The sequence below is a fragment of the Myotis daubentonii genome, chromosome 2 (assembly GCF_963259705.1).
Source record: "Myotis daubentonii chromosome 2, mMyoDau2.1, whole genome shotgun sequence".
NCBI classification, from domain to species: Eukaryota; Metazoa; Chordata; class Mammalia; order Chiroptera; family Vespertilionidae; genus Myotis; species Myotis daubentonii.
Window position 1 is genome coordinate 165,452,453 of NC_081841.1, and position 20,210 is coordinate 165,472,662.

At 39.1% G+C, this 20,210-nt stretch overlaps 1 protein-coding gene across 1 annotated transcript in view; it reads left to right on the forward strand.

Moving 5' to 3' along the window:
* The window catches only part of NDFIP2 (Nedd4 family interacting protein 2), a 66,183-nt gene that overhangs the window by 21,497 nt on the left and 24,476 nt on the right, over nt 1-20,210 (forward strand). The window contains exons 2-4 of the mRNA XM_059684938.1: nt 7,280-7,445; nt 11,477-11,610; nt 18,698-18,791. Coding sequence (XP_059540921.1) covers nt 7,280-7,445; nt 11,477-11,610; nt 18,698-18,791 — 394 coding nt within the window. The remainder of the gene's footprint in view (nt 1-7,279; nt 7,446-11,476; nt 11,611-18,697; nt 18,792-20,210) is intronic.

Here is a 20,210-nt window from a genome sequence, read left to right on the forward strand (position 1 = left end):
GCATTTCAGAGCAAAGAATATACGTTAGGATGGATGCCATAATGATAAATTTAGAAATGCAGAGGGAGATAAGTTGGAGGAATTTTTGCTTGAAAACCTGTTTTCCTCTGTGAAGTAGGAAGCAAAGATTTTGACTGAGAGTTCCATGGTTGGGGAATAGGAGAGTGGTGTAGCTGAAAAACCTGCCATAGTGATGACTGGTTCTGACAGCCCTGCTAAGATCAGAAACTAAATTTGTACTGGCACCTTTCTACACAGTTATGTGATGTGTTTTTATCTTTGACAAGGAAAGAGTAGACAGAATGTCCCAGATTGGGTTTCAATGGGGTAGATGTGGCAGAAGATATGGGAACTAGGAAATTGAGGGTGAGTATCATGCAAGTTTTTCACTGTATAGTCTAGGCCAGTGGTCGCCAACTGGTGGTCCGTGGACCACTGGTGGTCCATGAGGTCCGAAAGGTTGGCGACTGCTGGTCTAGATTATATAGGATAACCTGGAAAGTAACCAGGTGGCAGCAAATGGAAGGCCCAAAGAATAGACGTAAGTGGAAGCAAGGGAGTGAGGTAAAAGCCAGGAGGAAGTTGTGACCAGGAAGTAAAATGTATAAATCAGTTATTTTCTAGTAGAAGCAGTTCTAGATGAGGTCGTGGAAGAACTGATGTAGTTACTGGACCACTCAACTCTGGGTATTATTACTCTTCCTGTTTTATAGTTGAAGTGTTAAGTTGGTTTATCTTGTATTATAGTAGGATTTAAGGTAGAGGAGACAATATTGGGGGTATAGAGCTGGCTTGTCTTACTCCCTGGGGAATGTTTGGAACCTTATAAATACAATCAGGATGGGAAAGCATCTGGCAGGTTGTATAGATGTGTGAACTTGAGAGATTCTTGATCTAGAACTGGCAGTATTCAAGAAAATTTTCCTTCATCAAGGATTAACATTCTTCATTGAGAGGCCTTTGAGGAATGTAGTGCCATCATAGAAAACTAGATTTAGATTAAAAGTGGAAAAGTCATTTTGTAAAGTGACTGAAGGTATTAGAGGTTTTTAATGATATATAGGGCTTCTAAGCAATAGAGTGGAAATTGTTAGAAGCTGGATTATAGAGTCTTAAGTTAATCTTTCATTTTATACAATATATATTTTTTATTTCCTTATATCTTTTTGTTTTTTCTTTAACTTTTTCTTAAGACTAGAAGCTCAGCACACACAAAATAGTGTGCGAGTAGCTCACTTCTGCTTGCCTTTGCTCGCGGCTGCACCCATCACTGTTCCTAGCTCACTGCCCCACCCTCTGCTGCAGGTAGCTCTCCTCTGCGAGAGCTGCTGCTCCTGGGCAGGGGGGAGGGACTGAGAGGTGCTCAGTGCACCTCCTGGTGGTCATTATGGCGTTATAGCCACGGGCCTTTTATAACATAGATAATTTTAGACTTATAGGTGGAGGGGCCGCCTCTGCTCCCGCGTCCATGACGGCGCCTCTCCCGTGCCGCCAGCCTTCGGCCCTTGCAGATGCTATGGCTTTGTCTGGATGGACATCCGGAAGACGTCCGGTCTAATTAGCTTATTACCCTTTTATTAGTATAGAAGATTATAGGTGTTAGCATTTCCTGTATTTGTTTAAGGTGTTGAACTTTTATTTTTAATCCTCAATGATGAGAGAGAGAATCATTGATCACCTTTCTCCTGCACATCCCACACTGGGGATTGAGCCCACAACCCGGACATGTGTCCTGATGGGGAATTGAACTATGACTTCCTGTTTCATAGGTTGATGTTCATCCCCTGAGCCACAACAGGCCGGGCAGGAACTGTGCATTTAATGTGAAGTTTACTCTATTCCCTAAACTCTGCTGCCTGTTTCTGGGGGATACCAGTATGAATAAAGCATACTTTCTAAATTTCAGAAGCTTATGATCTGATTGGGAAGATAGAAACATTCCCAAATCTAATCAGAGTTTGCCAGGGTCCCTAAGCCTTCAGGACCTCATGAAGCACAATTTGCAACTTGTAGTTGCCTGGAAGAAAATGGCTGCAATGAGAATTTATTAACTCTTGTTTTCCATTCCTGTGCCTGAATAGTTGTTTTTAAAATCTCTTGAATGTTCAAATTCTGATTGGTGTTAAAGGGGCTTATTTCAAGTCTGATGATACCTATTTTGATATTTTCACTCTGAGATCTCAGTTCTTTATTATGAAATACTAGAGTCCCGGTGCACAAAAATTTGTGCACTGGTGGGGGGTGTCCCTCAACCCTACCTGTGCCCTTTCACAGTCTGGGACCCCTCGGGAGATAACCACCTGCTGGCTTAGGCCCACTCCCAGGGTGGCAGATGGCAGGCCTGATCCCCCAGTGCCTGCCCCGCCTCCCCGGGTTGCACATGGCAGGCCCAATCCTGGAGTTGGAGTGATGCCCCGGGTCGTGCACAGGGCAGGCCCGATCCCAGGGTTGGGGTGAGCGGCAGATGGCGCTGCCCTGCCCCGCTTGCAGTATGCAAATTTAACGGCCGTCTTTGTTGGGGTAATTTGCATACTCTTCTGATTGGCTGATGGGTGTAGCGAAGGTATGGTCAATTAGCATCTTTGTCTTTTATTAGTGTAGATAATTCTTAGCCTATTTTGCTTTTTAAACTTTATCCGCTACCACCTTTGCTGACCAATTTTGGTGCATACAGGTCAGAAACGTTCTGAAGAATCTGTGAAAGTGTTCTTATTTAATTTGATTAAGGAAACAGAAAGGAATAAAACCTTTCATTACAGCCCTAACCGGTTTGGCTCAGTGGAGAGAGCGTCGGCCTGTGGACTGAAGGATCCCAGGTTTGATTCCAGTCAAGGGCATGTACCTTAGTTGCGGGCACATCCCCAGTAGGAAGTGTGCAGGAGGCAGCTGATCGATGTTTCTCTCTCATTGATGTTTCTAAACTCTCTATCCCTCTCCCTCCTCTCTGTAAAAAAATCAATAAAATATACATATATAAAAAAAACACCTTTCATTACAACTCGCATTTATCATTATGTTAATCAGTGCCTATGTTAGATAGGATATGTTAGCTTGTAAAAACCAGAACATTGGACTATTTAAAAAACTCTGGATTTTTAGTAGTTTTATAAATTAAAACATCACTAAAATTCCTTCTGCTTTTGAAAAGTGCATAAGAGCATTTTCTCCAGTGGGATTTCTAAATTATGGTCCCAAGCCATTTATGGAAATTTTAAACACTGGAATGACTCTGTATTATTATTTGTGATAAACCATAATATGATGAAAGGCACATTTGTCTTGGAATTATTCATCTGTATTAATTTAAACAAATACTAAAAAGTGCTGTGGTGTTTCTTAGCTGTGTTGAGGAAGGAAGAGAGGGTCTCATCTCTCTCCCAACTTTACTGTTTGTTTTTTTTTGCCAGTCACCAATTCTCCCTCCATCATCCACTAGATATCCTCTAAGTAGATCATCTTAGCTTGTTTCATTGCCTATCTTTGACTCAGGCACCCTGCCCAGAGGGAGGGCCATGCTGGTTGGGAACCAGTTGCTTCTGTACATAACCAAATTTAATTACATATATATGTATGGTAGCTCCGCATATATGAGGGAGTCAGAAAACCCACATACATGAGAGGTTTAGAGACAGAAAGGGAAATTGAAAGATATATGTCATTCTGAGCTAGGAATGAGGTATTGCACTTCAGAAGGTAATTGTAGGGAGAGCACATGTTCAGTAATTATTAGTTTGCCTTGTTATCTCCACAGGTAAAAATTCATTTCTAGTGATAAGTCTTATCGTGGGCTAGGCTCCTAATTTAAATTCTTCTAGATAGTGAACACTCAGAATTTTCTTTTGGGTCTGCAAGGTCTTGACAGCCTTTAGCTCAAAATAATTCTCATAGCACAGAGGCATATCTTGGGGTGGCTTCTTCTGAACACCTACACTGTGAATCTATAATGAAAGAGGGGTGGAAGGGAATTTTAGGAAAACAGTCACATATCTACCATAGATAACCTAATTGCTTAAGCCCACAGCATAGTCACTAATAAATATATCTGAACAAATTTTGCATTGTAGAGAGATAAAAACCCAAGTTAGTGGCTAGACTTTGAAAAATGCAATCTTTTTAAAAAATATATATTTTTTATTGATTTCAGAGAGGAAGGAGAGAGAAAGAGAGAGAGAGAAACATCAGAAACATCAGTGATGAAGGAGAATCATTGATCAGCTGCCTCCTGCACGCCCCACACTGGGGATTGAACCCGCAACCCGGGCCTGTGACCTGACCAGAATCGAACCATGACCTCTTGGTTCATAGGTTGACGCTCAACTACTGAGCCACGCCAGCCAGGTGAAAAATGCAATCTTTTAAAAGTAAATTTAAAATGTGTTACATGTAAAACATATTTTAGTATAAAACCACAAAAGGTGAGGCAGAACAATTTCCTGTGATGAAATATATAGATGTTTATGGCATATATATGGTCTCATGCTAAATTGATGTGAGCTAGATTGATAGGTTATGAGGAGACCTTAAGGAGGCTGGCAGGGAGAGCAGTGCCCTAAAGACAGTCTTAGATAAAAGTATGACAAGGTGCCCACAACGCACACTCAAATACTTCTCTCTCCTGTCTTTTTTTCTTTTGAGGACTGTGAGATCAGCAATCTTTGTTAAAATCATATTGATCTATTGATAAAGAGGCATAATTGTAGGGCAGATCTTCCTTTAGGATACAGCATATTTACATTGATGTTTTAGCATTTAAAAGGTATTTAACCAGAAATTGAATTCTTTTGAAAATAGAAATTTAAGATATTTACTCCATCTGTTTGGCTTTTTGTTCTTGGAGGTCTTTGGAATGTGAGTATATTCTTCCTCCTTACTAAGTAATACTTGCTGTTAGAAATGTCAAATACTTGGGTTAACAAGGTTATTCTCTCTCAAGGCTTTTTATTTTATACTATTGTGACTGGTGACCTCTATTGTATTTTCTTTTAATTTTAACCAAGGCTGAATCCAAATATTTTGGAGCTTACTTTTATTTTCAGTGTTTAACAAGACATATATAACTTCCACTTTGGTAGAGCTCTCATTTTAGCTGGGAAAGGAGACTGTAAATGAATGAGTACATAAATAATTACTATTGTGATACATGCTCTGAGGAACATAGTCTTTAAGATTATATCAGAGAACCCTAATCTGCTTTTGGGAGATAAGGAAAGCTTTCCTGAGGACTTAATTTTAAGCTAATACCTGAACAATATGCAGAACTTAGCTAGGCAGTGTAGTTTGGGAAACAAAGAATTGAACATACACAGCCCAGAGCCTTTATGTAAGAAATGAATTAAATGAATGGATATATAGGTCTGAAGCTCAGAAAAACAGTTTAGTCTGGCAATATAAACTTGATCTATTTTTTAATCACTTTCTTGCCCCATTATCCCTCTATTTTTCTTAAAAAGGGTACGTACCTTGGCCTGGGGCTCATGCAGGAGGCAACCAATTGATGTGTTTCTCTCACATCAATGTTTCTGTCTTTCCCTCTTTCTTCCACTCTCCTTAAAAAAAGTCAATGGAAAAATATCCTCAGGTGAGAATTAACAACAACAACAACAAAAGCATACATTTTCTGATTTGAGTTCTTTAAATATGTCTTTTTGTGTTTACAGTGACAGATTGTATCATTTTCAACAGAAATTGCATAGGCATATATATTAACCTGTGAGAGCTATTGTAATGATATTATGTAATATTTTATATTAGAGAAAGTTTTTTATCATAAAATATGGTGTCTACCATAACATTGTTGCATCTGAAACATGCCAAATCAGAAATTAGTGATTTCATTTTATTGCATTTTGGTTTTATTAAAAATTAAAAACTTCAAATTATGTTTAGTGTGAAAAATTCAAATAGAAAATGATGGACTATCTTTCCCCACCAGCCCCTCTTTGCTGTTTGTTGTGTATCCTTCCAGAAATTTTGATTACCCACCTATATAATAAAAGCCTAATATGCTAAGTGTCCAGTCGGCTGGTTGGCCGTTCAGCCAATCAAAGCATAATATGCTAATGATATGCTAAGGCCTGTCAACCGCTCACTATGATGTGCACTGACCACCAGGGGGCAGATGCTCTGACCAGTAGGTTAGCTTGCTGCTAGAGTCCAGCCTATGGGGACTGAGCAAGATGGGCCAGACACACCCTGGAGCCCTCCTGCGTGTTGGTCCCTCCCCTTTGGCCAACCTCCCACGTCCCTCCCTGACCCTGATTGTGTACTGGTGGGGTCCCTTGGCCTGGCCTGTGCCCTCTTGCAATCTGGGACCCCTTGGGGGCTGTCAGAGAGGCAGTTTCGGCCCTATTCCACAGGCCAGCCTGAGGGACCCCACTGGTGCATGAATTCGTGCACCGGGTCTCTAGTATTTATTATATAAACAATATCTGATTATTTAAAAAATTCAATTATACTGTATATATTCTTACACTTTTCTTTCAGTTGACATCTTGAGCAGGTAAGAATGGCTAAAAAATGAAATAAAAACCCTTATTTGTTTAAAAGAAAACTTAGTTGTGTCTTGATAAAATATCTTGTGACACTTGGTTTTGAACATTTTTTTTTTATATTTATTCCCCCCCATGCCTCCCCTCCTCCTGCGGCCCGCTCCCGCTGCGTGCACAACCGAAAGGGTGGGGTAAACTTTTTTTTTTTGCAAATTTGTTCAGGTGATGGGGCATCTAGAACTCATGGTGCTGTCTGTGGAATACCATGACATGGTATTCTCTCATACTAACAAGAAAGGTTTTTACTAGCAGAAATATGCCTGTTTAATTTTATGGAAGTGGTTTACTCTTTTTTGACACCTTCACTGTTATTTGTTTTAGTTGATTTTGCTTAGCGTATATCTGTACTGTTATTTTCCTTCACTTGCTCATCTAACATTTTTTTCTCTTAGAAGTATCTTTAGAAGCTTTACTTTTCTTTGTAAATGCACAGTGATTGACCCATGGTAGACAGTGTTTACTGTGGGACTGAATTAATCTGAATCTGTAGTCAGACTGTTTTCTCTTCATAAATTCTTAACAGTTTGAACTTCATCTTTATTGTAAAGAAACTATAATTCTAAAGCTGTTAGAGACGGATTAGGTCTCTTAAAATGTTTGTTCATCTTTTTAAATACTATTTTACTCTCTTTATAGCTAAAAAGGACCCTATGACTGAAATGATCTTTAAAAATTAACATAAATTTAAAAAAGAATCACTTTAATATGTCTTCTTTTCTTTGTTTTCTTAGCTTTACAATGAAGAGGATAATTCAGAATCATCTGCTATAGAGCAGCCATCAACTTCAAACCCAGCACCACAGATTGTGCAGACTGCTCCTTCAGCATTAGTATTTGAAACTGACTCTTCTCCTCCACCTTATAGCAGTATTACTGTGGAAGTACCTACAACTTCAGGTATTGTTGTGTTTTTTGTTTGTTTTAAATATGTTTTTATTGATTTCAGAGAGGAAGGGAGAGGGAAAGAGAGATAGAAACATCAATGATCAGAGACTCATTGATCAGTTGCCTCCTGCACACCTCCTAATGGGGATCAAGCCCACAACCCGGCCCTGACCTGGAATCAAACTGTGACCTCCTGGTTTATAGGTCAACACTCAACCACTGAGCCACACCAGATGAGCAGTATTATTATTTTTATTATGAAACAACTAATGTTTTTAATAGCTCATGTTTTTTATTCATTTGTTTTTTACCAGTATGGTTACTTTTTTGGTTTTATGATTAAAAAAACCCTGTTTTCCCAAGGATAGTTTGTAAAATATTTACTTCATACATTACTTACCTCATATTGTTCTTTTTAAAATTTAATTGAAAAATGTAGCTATTTAAATTTTTTTATGCTTAACTAGGATCTATTCCCAACAGACTAGCATGACTTTAGAAGAAATGAACAAACATATATACACACATGCATATATATACATATATACATACACATGTGTGTGTATATACCTACATAGTCATAAAACAAGGTGTTATTAATGATGAGTGTGAGTGAGAATGTGGAATGTGTTAACAGAGGTTAGGGTGTACATAATGTTATTCCATACTCATGGTAATAATTCTTAGGCATAAGGCAGTGACTCCTGCTTGCTACTGTTCATCTTATCCTTTCAGGTCATTCTAAAGAACTACCCTCATCTATTTCTCTGGCCACAATTTGCTTTTTCCCAGCCACACTAATTTAATTATTATAGTGTTTTAAGTATGACTTTGTATATACTATTAACCAAAGTATTTTATATATTCTTTATGAAACATTTAAAAAATCAGTTGTTGAAAAACATTAAAAAATAAATAAATAAAAAGATGAATGAGCCTGGCCAGGGTGGCCCAATGGTTGAGCATCAACCTATGAATCAGGAGGTCACTGTGTGATTCCTGGTCAGGGCACAAGCCTGGGTTGTGGGCTTGATCCCCAGTAGGGGGCATGCAGAAGGCAGCCGATCGATCAGTAATTCTCTCTCATCATTGATGTTTCTGTCTCTCTCTCCCTCTCCCTTCCTCTCTGGAATAAAAAATATATTTACAAAAAATTTAAAAATAAATGAATGGGATACATTAAATTTTAAATGACAGTGTGTTCTGGCCTGGGTTGATGAGGGAATCTTTTCACTGTCTTTTTTATATTCCAATTATATGTAAGGTTAAATTACTTTTGTAGAAAAAAACACTGAACAGGTTAAAATATCAATGCATATTAATTAAACCTTTTTTCCTAACAAAAAAAGAAAAAAAAAAAAGAAAAACATTTTAATGTAAAAAATCTTTCATTGAGTATTTCATCTTATCTCGCATGTTCTATAATTAGTGTCATCTAGCTTTCTCTGGTTATCATTTTTGCTTGTCCAAATTTTATTTAGACCATATAGGATGTGTAAAAAGAGTGGTATTTTTTACATGAAATTTATTTACTTTTTTTATGTAGTTAGTGAAAATCATCTCTATAAATATGTTCTCACTGGTTAAATTAATAAAGGCTTACTTCTTCTATCTATAATAATCCTATCTAATAAAAGAGAAAAATGGTAATTGGCGTACGACGATACCCTTTTCATTGGCTAATCAGGGCTATATGCAAATTAACTGCCAACTAAGATTGGCAGTTAACTGCCAACAAGATGGCGGCTAATTTGCATATGTAGGTACAATGCAGGGAGGCGAAAGGGAAAGCAGGAAGAAGCCCCCTGCCACTGACAGTGATCGGAAACCCAGGGGGGAGCTAAGAGCTGGGGGGCAGGGCAAAGGCGGCCCTGGGGCCCCTTTGCCCTGCCCCCCAGCCATGATCGGAGAATCAGGCGCCTTTGCCGCCCTGGCCAGTGATAGCAGGAAGTAGGGGTGGAGCCAGCGATGGGAGCTGGACACGGTCGAAGCTGGCAGTCCCGGGAGCTAGGGGTCCCTTGCCTGGGCCTAAAGCGGAGCCCACGATCGCGGGGCTGCTGCAGCTGCGGGTCCCTGCTGCCCGGGCCGGACACCTAGGCCAGAGGCCTCAGGCCTGGTCAAGGGGCCGATCCGGTGATTGGTGATCGGAGGGTGATGAGGGTCAACTCCTCTGGCCGAGGCATCAGGCCTGGGCGGGGGGCTGAGCCGGGGATTGGGGGGATATGATGGTCCCCTTGCCCAGGCCTGAAGCCTGGGTCAGAGGCATCAGGCTTGGGCGGGGGGTGGAGCAAGCGATCAGAGGGAGATGGGGGTCCCCTGCCCAGGCATGATTCCTGGGCCAGAGGCCTCAGGCCTGGGCGGGGGCCAGAGCCAGTGATCGGGGGGAGATGGGGGTCCCCTGTCCAAGCCTGACACCTCTGTCAGAGGCGTCAGGCCTGGGCAAGGGGCTGATCAGGCGATCGGAGGGTGATGGGGGTCTACGCCTCTGGCCGAGGCATCAGGCCTGGCCAAGGGGCCGATCCTGCGATTCGAGGGTGATGGGGGTCAACGCCTGAGGGCTCCCAGTATGTGAGAGGGGGCAGGCTGGGCTGAGGGACACTCCCCCCCCCCCCACACACCCAGTGCACGAATTTCGTGCACCGGGCCCCTAGCAAAAGTATAATATGCTAATTAGACCAGACAGCTGAATGACCTTCCGGACAATCACGCTATGACACTCATTGGTGCCAGGCCAGCCAAGGCAGATGTGATGTGATTGGTCGGCAGCCCGGCCATCATCCCATGATTGCCTTGCAGAGGGTGGCCCAGGCCACTGGCTGGCCGGACGATCAATCAATTGGGGGGCTCCACGATCGTCCCAAAGAAGGAGGCCCAGGCCACCGACCGGCGGGCTGTGGTGTGTGGTCGGGGTTTCCCTCTGTGGGGTGAGATCGACCACATGATTGCCCTGCAGACGGAGGCCCAGGCCACCGGCTGGCAGGGCGATTGATCAATCTGGGGGCTCCATGATCGCCCCAAAGAGGGAGGCCCAGACCACCAACTGGGAGGTGGCGGGTGGGTGGGGCCTCCCCTTGCGGGGGCACGATCAACTGCCTCAAAGAGGGAGGCCCAGGCCACCAACTGAGAGGTGGCGGGTGGGTGGAGCCTCCCTTTGCGTGGGCGATCCATTGTGAAGTCCCAGCCGGGTGAGCGGAGCCTACCTCTTTGGGGCAATTGATTGTGGGGCTCCTGGACTGTGAGAGGGCACAGGCCAGGCTGAGGGACACCCCCCCCCCCTCCTCAGTGCATGAAATTGTGCACCGGGCCTCAGTTTGTATATAATGTTATTTGATCAACATGCTTGTTCAGCACTCAGTTTGATACACAGTTTTATGTTGATTTATTTGTCTTTGGCTATAAGATTTAATGACTGCTTTCTAAAATCTATTATGGGCTAACTTTTCTTCATTATTTTACAAGTTTCCAGAGTATATAGTACAGTGAATTTGCTACCCTAGATTTTTTAAAAAAAATATATTTGATAGTAATCTTGAAGGGAAAAAATCCTGAAGATGTCTATTTTTGAATGATGGAAGATACTAAAAGTGGAAATTGCAATCCTTTTGTTGTGACTACCATTGCTGTGCTGTGTACCAAACTACCTCAAACTTATTAGAGTTATGTAGCAAATCATTTATTATTATTAATTCTCATAGTTTTGACTGTGAGATTATTTGGGCAAATAAATTAATTCTTTGAGCATAGCACTGTTGCTTACTTCTCTTATCTTGCACTCCTTTTCAAAATCTTTTTCTTAAGGTTCTTGTTTTGTGTATGAGCCTTTAGATAATATTTATTAGTCCTTTTTCTTTATAATAAATATAGGACTAAAAACATATGATTATAGTAGTAATTTCTGTGTTTTATAGCTTATAACATAGGACTACAATAGCAATAATAATCCTTAGTGGCCTGCTGTAAATTATTAATTATGTATTTGGCTATAAAAATTATATAAAATAGTTCCTTTTAATGGTTATCCTTTTTAAATTCCTTTTCTTCAGATGCAGAAGTATACAGTGAGTTTTATCCTGTGCCACCTCCATACAGTGTTGCTACCTCTCTTCCTACGTATGATGAAGCTGAGAAGGCAAAAGCTGCTGCAATGGCTGCTGCAGCAGCAGAAACATCCCAAAGAGTAAGAAAGTTTTATTTCCTTTTGAGAATATTATTTTTATTAATTGATATGTCTATTTAGTAATATCAAAAATAGTGGTCTGTATTTGAGTGTTTGTGCCTGTGTATATTTTTAATATTTTACTACTACTTATATGTGTCATTTTTAGTGAAATAGGTACTCTCCTAGTTAAATTTACCTTTTTCATTCCTTGACCTCCTCATTTCTATTTCTGTTTCTTTTGATCTTCCCCTTTATCCCATCTTACATTGTGGTCATCCTAGACCTTACCTTTACCCATACAATTATCACTTCCGAATTCTTGATTTTAGGCATCTCACGCACTGGCCTTAACCTCCCATCCTTCTGACTCACCCTAGTTGTTGTTCTCTTTCACTTAGACCTCAAGTCCATCAACCTCTTCACTGTTGATGTCCTTATTTCCCTCCTTATATAGTTTACAGTCCATGGTCCATCACTGTATTCAAATTATCTTTTTTTCCTACTCATATTTTGTATATTAGCATAATCAGTCTAAATTCTTCAATATCTACTCCAACCCTTCAAACTAACATTTCCAATGTAGTCCCAAAATATGAAAACTCTAGTGACTATGAATGAACTCAAGGTAGGTTAAAAAGCACAGAGAAATAACTAACAAGGCCTTTAAATTATGTTTGTCAATTCACTTTTTTCCCAAATTCACTTTTATTTTGTCCTTTTAACACATCCCACCCTAGAATTTTGAATGATTCTCCTTGCCTGTTCTCTCTCATCTTCCTATCTTAATAGTAGAGATAATCAATGATATACATAAATGTTATTTCTTGTTTTGGTAAAAGGAGTGGCTGTCTCAGTAAAGATATACATGTATGATCTTCTACAGCCAGGTAAAGGCAGAAATTATTTACATTTTAGTTTGGCTGGAAGTAGGACTAGGGTTTGTTGCCCTTTTTTTGCTTCAGACTTTGGGATGTTATTTCAGATCCCTAAATTCATCCCATTTTGTTCAGGAAAAAGACAGAAAAAAGTAACTTCACCCAGTGACGCTAGAACTAGGTTCAGGGCTAAGAGAGAGAAAGAGGCGTTTCTATGTATAGCATTTTCCTCTTGCCGCTGTTAGGCCAGAGCCCAGCAAGTAGGTTCTCTGGTAATGAGCATTTTATTGGATGGATTTCTTTCATTAGCTAGAACCCTTTCCATACCTGCTCTCACTCCCATCCTCCCAATACACACAGAGTTAAATGTCAATATAAATAGCTTTGGGCACATAAGTAAAGATAGTAAACCCCAAATTTAATATTTATTCTTTTTCTCTCTTAGGGAGAAAGTAAGTCTCTATTAAGGTGGTGCATAAATATAACTCAGTCAATAAAGATTTTTTATACTGGGAGGGGAGAATCATAAAGAAAGAGGATAGATCTATGAAGTGTGGAGTTTCTATCAAAATCTATAGGTTGCTTAGTACATATATGTTTGTATGTGTATTTGTATACATGCACACACTCTCAGTGAAGTAGAGGGACAGTAACCCCTTTTCTCAGCTAAGTGTCTCCCTAAAGACCTTGGAAATACAAATGTGCTTAAAGGGTGTCATGAACTTTGTGTCTTTACTGCCCTAATTTCCATGCAGTAGGATTCCTCTAAAGAGAAAGTAGGAAGCATTAAGTCTTGTTCTCTGTGCTTTGAGAAAAGCATAAGGTGATTTTACCTTTTGAAGAAAAAACTCCAGAGTTTTACTGCTCTAATCTTCCACTATCATCATTTCCAGCACCTGTTTTAGAAAGTATTTGATTCCAGCCTGAATTGGGAACATGTTTATAAAGAGAAGTTTTCTGTTTTCAACTGCTTTTAATATAACTCTACCTGTGAGGGTTGTGGAAAATTTCATGGAAAGCAAAATAAAATTGTACAGGAGACTTACTTACATGTTTATAAATAATCTTTTAAATTCATCAGTTTCTTCTTTTTTTTAATCCTCAACTGAGGATATTTTAGAGAGAATGGAAGGGAGAGGGAGAGACAGAAACAGTGATGTGAGAGAGACACATCAGTTGGTTGCCTCCCACATGCCCCCCACCAGGGTCGGAAGCCTGCAACCAAGGTATGTGCCCTTGAATAGAATCGAACCCGACACCCTTCAGTCCGCAGGCCGATGCTCTGTCCACTGAGCAAAACCTGCTTGGGCTTAAATTCATCAGTTTCTAACCCAGTGCTCTATCACTTTTTTCTACAAAATATGATATTTCTTTTTATTATTATTTTTTTATGGATGGATTGATTTTAGAGAAAGAGGAAGGGTGATTTTAGAGAATGAGGAAGGGGGAAAGAGAGAAAAACAAACATCGATTTGTTGTTCCACTTATTTATGCATTCATTGTGTGTGCCCTGACTGAGAGGAGATCGAACCCACAACCTTGACGTATCGGGACAACACTCTAACTGAGCAACCTGGTCAGAGCTCTAGTATGTTTTCCTATACTTGATTCAGATTTTTTTTTTAAAGTTCTAATTAGTTTTGAGTATAGACATACCTTGGAGATAATGTGAGTTCAGTTCCAATCCACACGATAAAGCAAATATTGCAATAAAGCAAGTTGTAATCTTTTTGTTGGTGAAGCATTTTGCCTTCCGTTCAACATTTGTGAAATGCAGTAAAGCAAAGTACAATAAAATGAGGTATGTCTGTATATTCACTTGTCAATGAACATCAGCTGGGTGACCTGAAGCCTGTTTCTTGAATCTGTTCCCATCTTGGGAGAATGGCAAGGAGACTTGGAAACACTATTTTCTATTTCTTATGTATAGGGTTGCATGTATCATAAGAAAAATTAAAAGATTTATGAAAATAAACTTATTTTTAATATTTCTGTGAAAAATATTTGAATTCCAAATAATCCACTTTATAAAACTTTTAGAACATGGCTTGTTCTTGTTTATCAGTTAGTCTCATTTTATAACCCTGTCATGGGTAGGGTTCGGATGTTTTTGTAACGTGTTTTATTTTTTATTATTTAAAAAAATATATTTTTATTGATTTCAGAGAAGAAGGGAGAGGGAGAGAGAGATAGAAACATCAATGATGAGAGAGAATGCCCTGACTGGGAATTGAACCATGACCTCCTAGTTCAGGGGTCCTCAAACTACGGCCCGTGGGCCACATGCAAATACAAATATTGTATTTGTTCCCGTTTTGTTTTTTTACTTCAAAATAAGATATGTGCAGTGTGCATAGGAATTTGTTCATAGTTTTTTTAAAACTATAGTCCGGCCCTCCAACGGTCTGAGGGACAGTGAACTGGCCACCTGTTTAAAAAGTTTGAGGACCCCTGTAGTTCATAGGTTGATGCTCAGTCACTGAACCATGCTGGCCACGCGCGTGTTTTAAATTGTGTGTCACTAACTTGTCTTTTGACATAAAAACTAGCATTTAATAAATTGTGAGCAAATCCAGGACAAGGACCTTATATTTATGATTCCAGCACCTATCTATCATCTGGGACATATTTGATACTTAATAAATGACAGTTAGTTAATGAATGCTTTCTTTACATTTGCCAATGTGGGAAATTAAGAAGAAAATACCAGAGTTGTTCTTCATTTTAAAATATTTTAGTGCCTTTTGCCAAATTTAGGATTTATAAATCAGCATGAAACATAGTTATAGTTGAAATTATTGCACAGATACCATCTTTTATTTTTTAAACATTCTATTTAAATGTTTCTATTATTTTAATGGTTGAATAAAATTCCATGGAATCAATCCTATATAATAAAAGCCTAATATGCTAAGTGTCCGGTCATCCGATAGGCCTTGCAACCAATTAAAGCGTAGTATGCTAATGTATGCTAAGACCTCTCAACCGCTTGCTGTGACATGCACTGACCACCAGGGGTCAGACGCTCCGACTAGTAGGTTAGCTTGCTGCTGGGGCCTGACCTATCAGGACTGAGCGAGACGGGCTGGACATGCCCTGGAGCCCTCCCGAAGTCCTTCCTTGGCTGGCCAACCTCCCATGTCCCTCTCTGACCCCAGTCTTGCACCAGTGGGGTCCCTCAACCTGGCCTGCGCCCTCTGATAATCTGGGACCCCTTGGAGGATGTTGGAGAGCCAATTTCGGCCCAACGGTGAAACGACTGGTGGCTATGATGTGCACTGACCACCAGGGGGCAGACACTCAACACAGGAGCTGCCCCCTGGTGGTCAGTGCACTCCCACAGGGGGAGCGCTGCTCAGCCAGAAGCCAGGCTCATGGCTGGTGAGCGCAGCGGCAGTGGCCTCTCCCGCCTCCATAGCTGTGCTAAGGATGTCTGACTGCCAGCGTAGGCCCATGCCCCATGGGGAGTGGGCCCAAGCCAGCAGTTGGACATCCCCTGAGGGCTTCCAGACTGCGAGAGGGGGCAGGCTAGGCTGTGGGAACCTACCCCCCCCCAGTGCACAAATTTTGTGCACCGGGACTCTAGTGTACTATAATTTAGTGGCCATTTCTCTCTAAGAATCTTAATAGCCATTTCAATCTAAGTGAAAATTAGATTGTTTAAAATGTGTATCTTGTGTGTGTGAGTGTGTACGTGTGCATGCATGTGTATGCATGTGTTTTCTGGTGTTAACCTTGTAAGGAACATCTTTGTGCATGCATATTCTTCTATCTTTTTAAAAATGATGTTCTGCCCAGCCTGTGTAGCTCAGCTTTGACCTATAAACCAAGAGGTCATGGTTTGATTCCCAGTCAGGGCACATTCCTGGGTTGCAGGCTTGATCCCCAGTAAAGGGTGTGCAGGAGGCAGCCGATGGATGATTCTCTCTCATCGATGTTCTATCTCTTTCTCCTTCTTTCTTCCTCTCTGAAATCAACAAACATATATTTTAAATAAATAAATAAATAAAATGATGTAAAAATCTCTGAAATGGTGTTTCCAAAGATTTTGAAATACTTATATTCTTCCCATGATATTGACAGGTTTTTCCCCCAGGGTTTGCTCATACTGTACTTGAATATTTATTTCTTAAGTTAACTTGGAATTATATAAAATTTCATTAGTATGTATTTAATTGTTGCCATTCATTACATTTACCATAAAGGATAGCCTAGAATATAAATGCAGAGTTTAAGGAATTTTTTTGCCCAAATAATAAGAAATATGGTTTTAAAAGTCTTTCTGTTTCATGAAAGCAACCTATGTAGTGAAGCTATTATGATTGAATGGAAAGAAGATCAGTGTCCTGTATTCAACTCCTGTCTTGATGTAACTATGTGATCCTGGGCAGGTCACTTAGCTTCTCTGATCCTCTCTGTGTACTAACACAAAATTGATACATCCAACACCCAGCTGAGGTTATCTATCTGTAACATGGAGATAATGTATATGTATATCAGGTCATGCCACTCATTTGATCAAAACTCAGTAAGACCACTCAATTCACTCAGTAAAATATAAAGTCCTTCAGTGGACTTCCTGACCTAATGTCTTCCTATTTCTCTCTTAATGGCAAGGAACTACCTCCTTGCTATTTTCTAGCATGCCAGGTATGATCCCATAAGGTCCTTGTGAGGCACTGCTTATCTCTTTGTCTGAAACACTTTTCTGTGAGATATTTACATAGTTAGTTAACTCTTATCTCTCCTTTAAGTCTTTGCTCAAGTGCCATCTAAACGAGGTTTCTTGACCATCATATTTAATACTGTAACCTGTAACTTCAAGCATTCCTAAACCATCCTTTCCCCTTTTGTGTAGAGCATTTACACCTTTTAATAATCTATAAATAACTTATTTATTATGTCTTTCTTTATTGTCTAACTCCCCTTACTGGAGTATAGCCTCCAGAAAGGCAGGCATCTTTGTTTTATGTACACTCATGTATCCCCAATACCAGGAAGCTAAGTCTTGGGTAGAAGGGGTATTTTGTCAATATTTGTTGAATATTAGACAATCAGTGATAACAGTCTTGTACATACTTTCAGAGAAGTTCTCTACATTTACAAGCAAATACATTAATATCTTAGTATATTTTTTGTACACAAAAGGCATTGTACTATACACATGATTTTTATTTAATATATTTTAGAGATTGTTAAGAGAATACTAAGAACTTTTGTTCTTTTTTATTTATTTAAAAATTTTACATTACTTTTTAAATTTCATCAGATATTCAGTAACTTATTTAATTGGTCTGTCAAGAATTGTGAATCATCTGAGACTTTACCATACTTGGCAAACTACCTGATTAGCTTGTCAATTTTGGGAATGTTGGCAGAAGACACGAGACTGCTCAGGTCAGAGACAAAAACTTGATTACCATCAATGGTTTTAGCCAGAGTATTAGCATTTTCTTACACCAGTTTCTTGAGCTTTAGTTCCCACAGGGCAACTCAAAGATGGCCACATGATACCTCCACACACAGTGTGGAACCCTGAATGTAGGGAACCCAGTATTTTCTAATGGTAACTAAGCACGCCCACACCTTTGCTCTGGAGAGAGAGACTATCTTTCTCTTTCCGAGCAGCCCACTGTATATAAAGATCCTTGAAAAGATAGTACAGAAGAAAGGCAAGCAGTGACTCTACCTGGAAGACATGCAGAAACATGAGAAACTCATGGAGAATTATCTCTGACAATAGTCCATTATTGATGGGCATTTATATTGTGTCTAATCTTTTGCTTTTATTAACGTCGCTGCAGTGAATTATCTTTAATACATTTCTTATAAGCGAGAGTATATGTGTGTATGTGTACAATGTATTTGAAGAGCTGGAATTGCTGGGTCAAAGGATATGTACAATTTTATTTTTGATAAATATTGCCACCATTGATGTTTAAGGGTCCTGTTTTCCACTTGATACTAATGCAACAATGTCACATCTATCTTTCTTAATATAATTTTCATTAATTCAGTGTTATTTAACTTTTATGTTTTTTGTGTTTACCTTTGAAATTACTCTTTTCAAGGGTGCCCATGAAAAATGAACACTTGCTAGAGATTGTACTCATCTGTTTTGTCTATACAATAAATTGAGAATATTAGATTTTATTTAAATTCTTATCTTTATATCCAAGGTAATAAAGTTGTAATTATTTTAGTGTGTTCTAATGTCTCATGTTTTACAGATTCAGGAGGAAGAGTGCTCACCAAGAGATGACTTTAGTGATGCAGACCAGCTCAGAGTGGGTAATGATGGGATTTTTATGCTGGCGTTTTTCAGTAAGTGATCTTTCCTTTCCAAACTTTTTTTTGCATATATTGGCTATGTATTTTTAAAATGACAGACAGTGAAGAAAGGCAAATATTGTTAGCATGTGTCTACCTTTTTTAAAATGTAAATTGTTCCTGCTACTAGCTAAGTGTGATCAAATGTTACAGTATAAACCCTAGAATTTATTAAATACTTATCAGATAACTATTTTGTAGTCATCATGCTAGATGCTGACAATATAGAGATATGTAAGCATCTTTAAGTTAAATATAGTTTTATATGAGAAATGCTGCATGTCCATTCAGTATTGTAGGAGCATGTAGAATGAAACTATAAATTCTGCTTTTGAGGCAGAGGACTTCCATTTGAGTGTCTTTAAATCAGAAGAGAAGTTAGAAAAAGAAATATTCTGGGCAGCTAGAACCATGTGATTTGAGACACAAAAGTATGAAAGTGTAAGTCTTATTTGAAGGGAATGGTGAGTAGCTAGAAGCCCAGAAACCTAAGTTACATTTTGTAACATCTTGCAAAATTAATATTTAACTTATAAAGAAAATTTAAGATACTTGTGGGAAAACTGTCTTATAGTTTTTATTATTTCAGTTTCTAATTGGCACAGTGTAAACAGTAAATAAGATTATGAAATTCATTTAAATTGAAACTATTTAAATTGCTAAAATAAGTTTTGGAAACCTGATATTCATGTAGTCTATATATGGTTAATTATGTAGTCTATATATGGTTAATTTCTGTCCTCAACTTAGTTAGATGATCAAGTTTTTATACCTTCTTTGATAGAATGCTAATATAATTCATTTTAATTCATGATATTTTGATAATAAAACCCACAAATAGTTTACTTACTTAAAGTACCACATTTAACTTTAAAAATAGAAAATACATACTTTCTGAATTGAATTACTTTTGAATCTGAAAAATTACTGACCTCCTCCTCTATTTTTTTTAAAGATTTTTTTAAAAAATTGACTTTTAGAGAGAGAGGTAGAGAGAGAGAGACAAACATTGATGTGACAGTGAAACACTGATTGGCTGCCTCCTGCACCCGCGCTACCAGGGATCAAGCCCGCAACCCAGGCATGTGCCCTGAGTGGGAATTGAGCCGGCAAACTTTTGGTGCACAGGACGACATCCAACCAACTGAGCCACATCAGCCAGGGTTCTTGCTTCCTTTCTTCCCATATTCTGAAGAATAGAAATAGATAATCACTCAGAAGTGGGTGGGTGAATGGGTGGGCAGTTATATTTTTCTCTTCAAATTTATTAAATTATATTCAGGTAGGCCAGCTAATATAATACAATATTTAAATCTCATGGTTTTAGTTAACAATTTCTATTTAAATATGATGTTAGATACAATGCAAGGAAACGAACACTTTAGCTACAAATAACTACTGTTTTTTAATGTT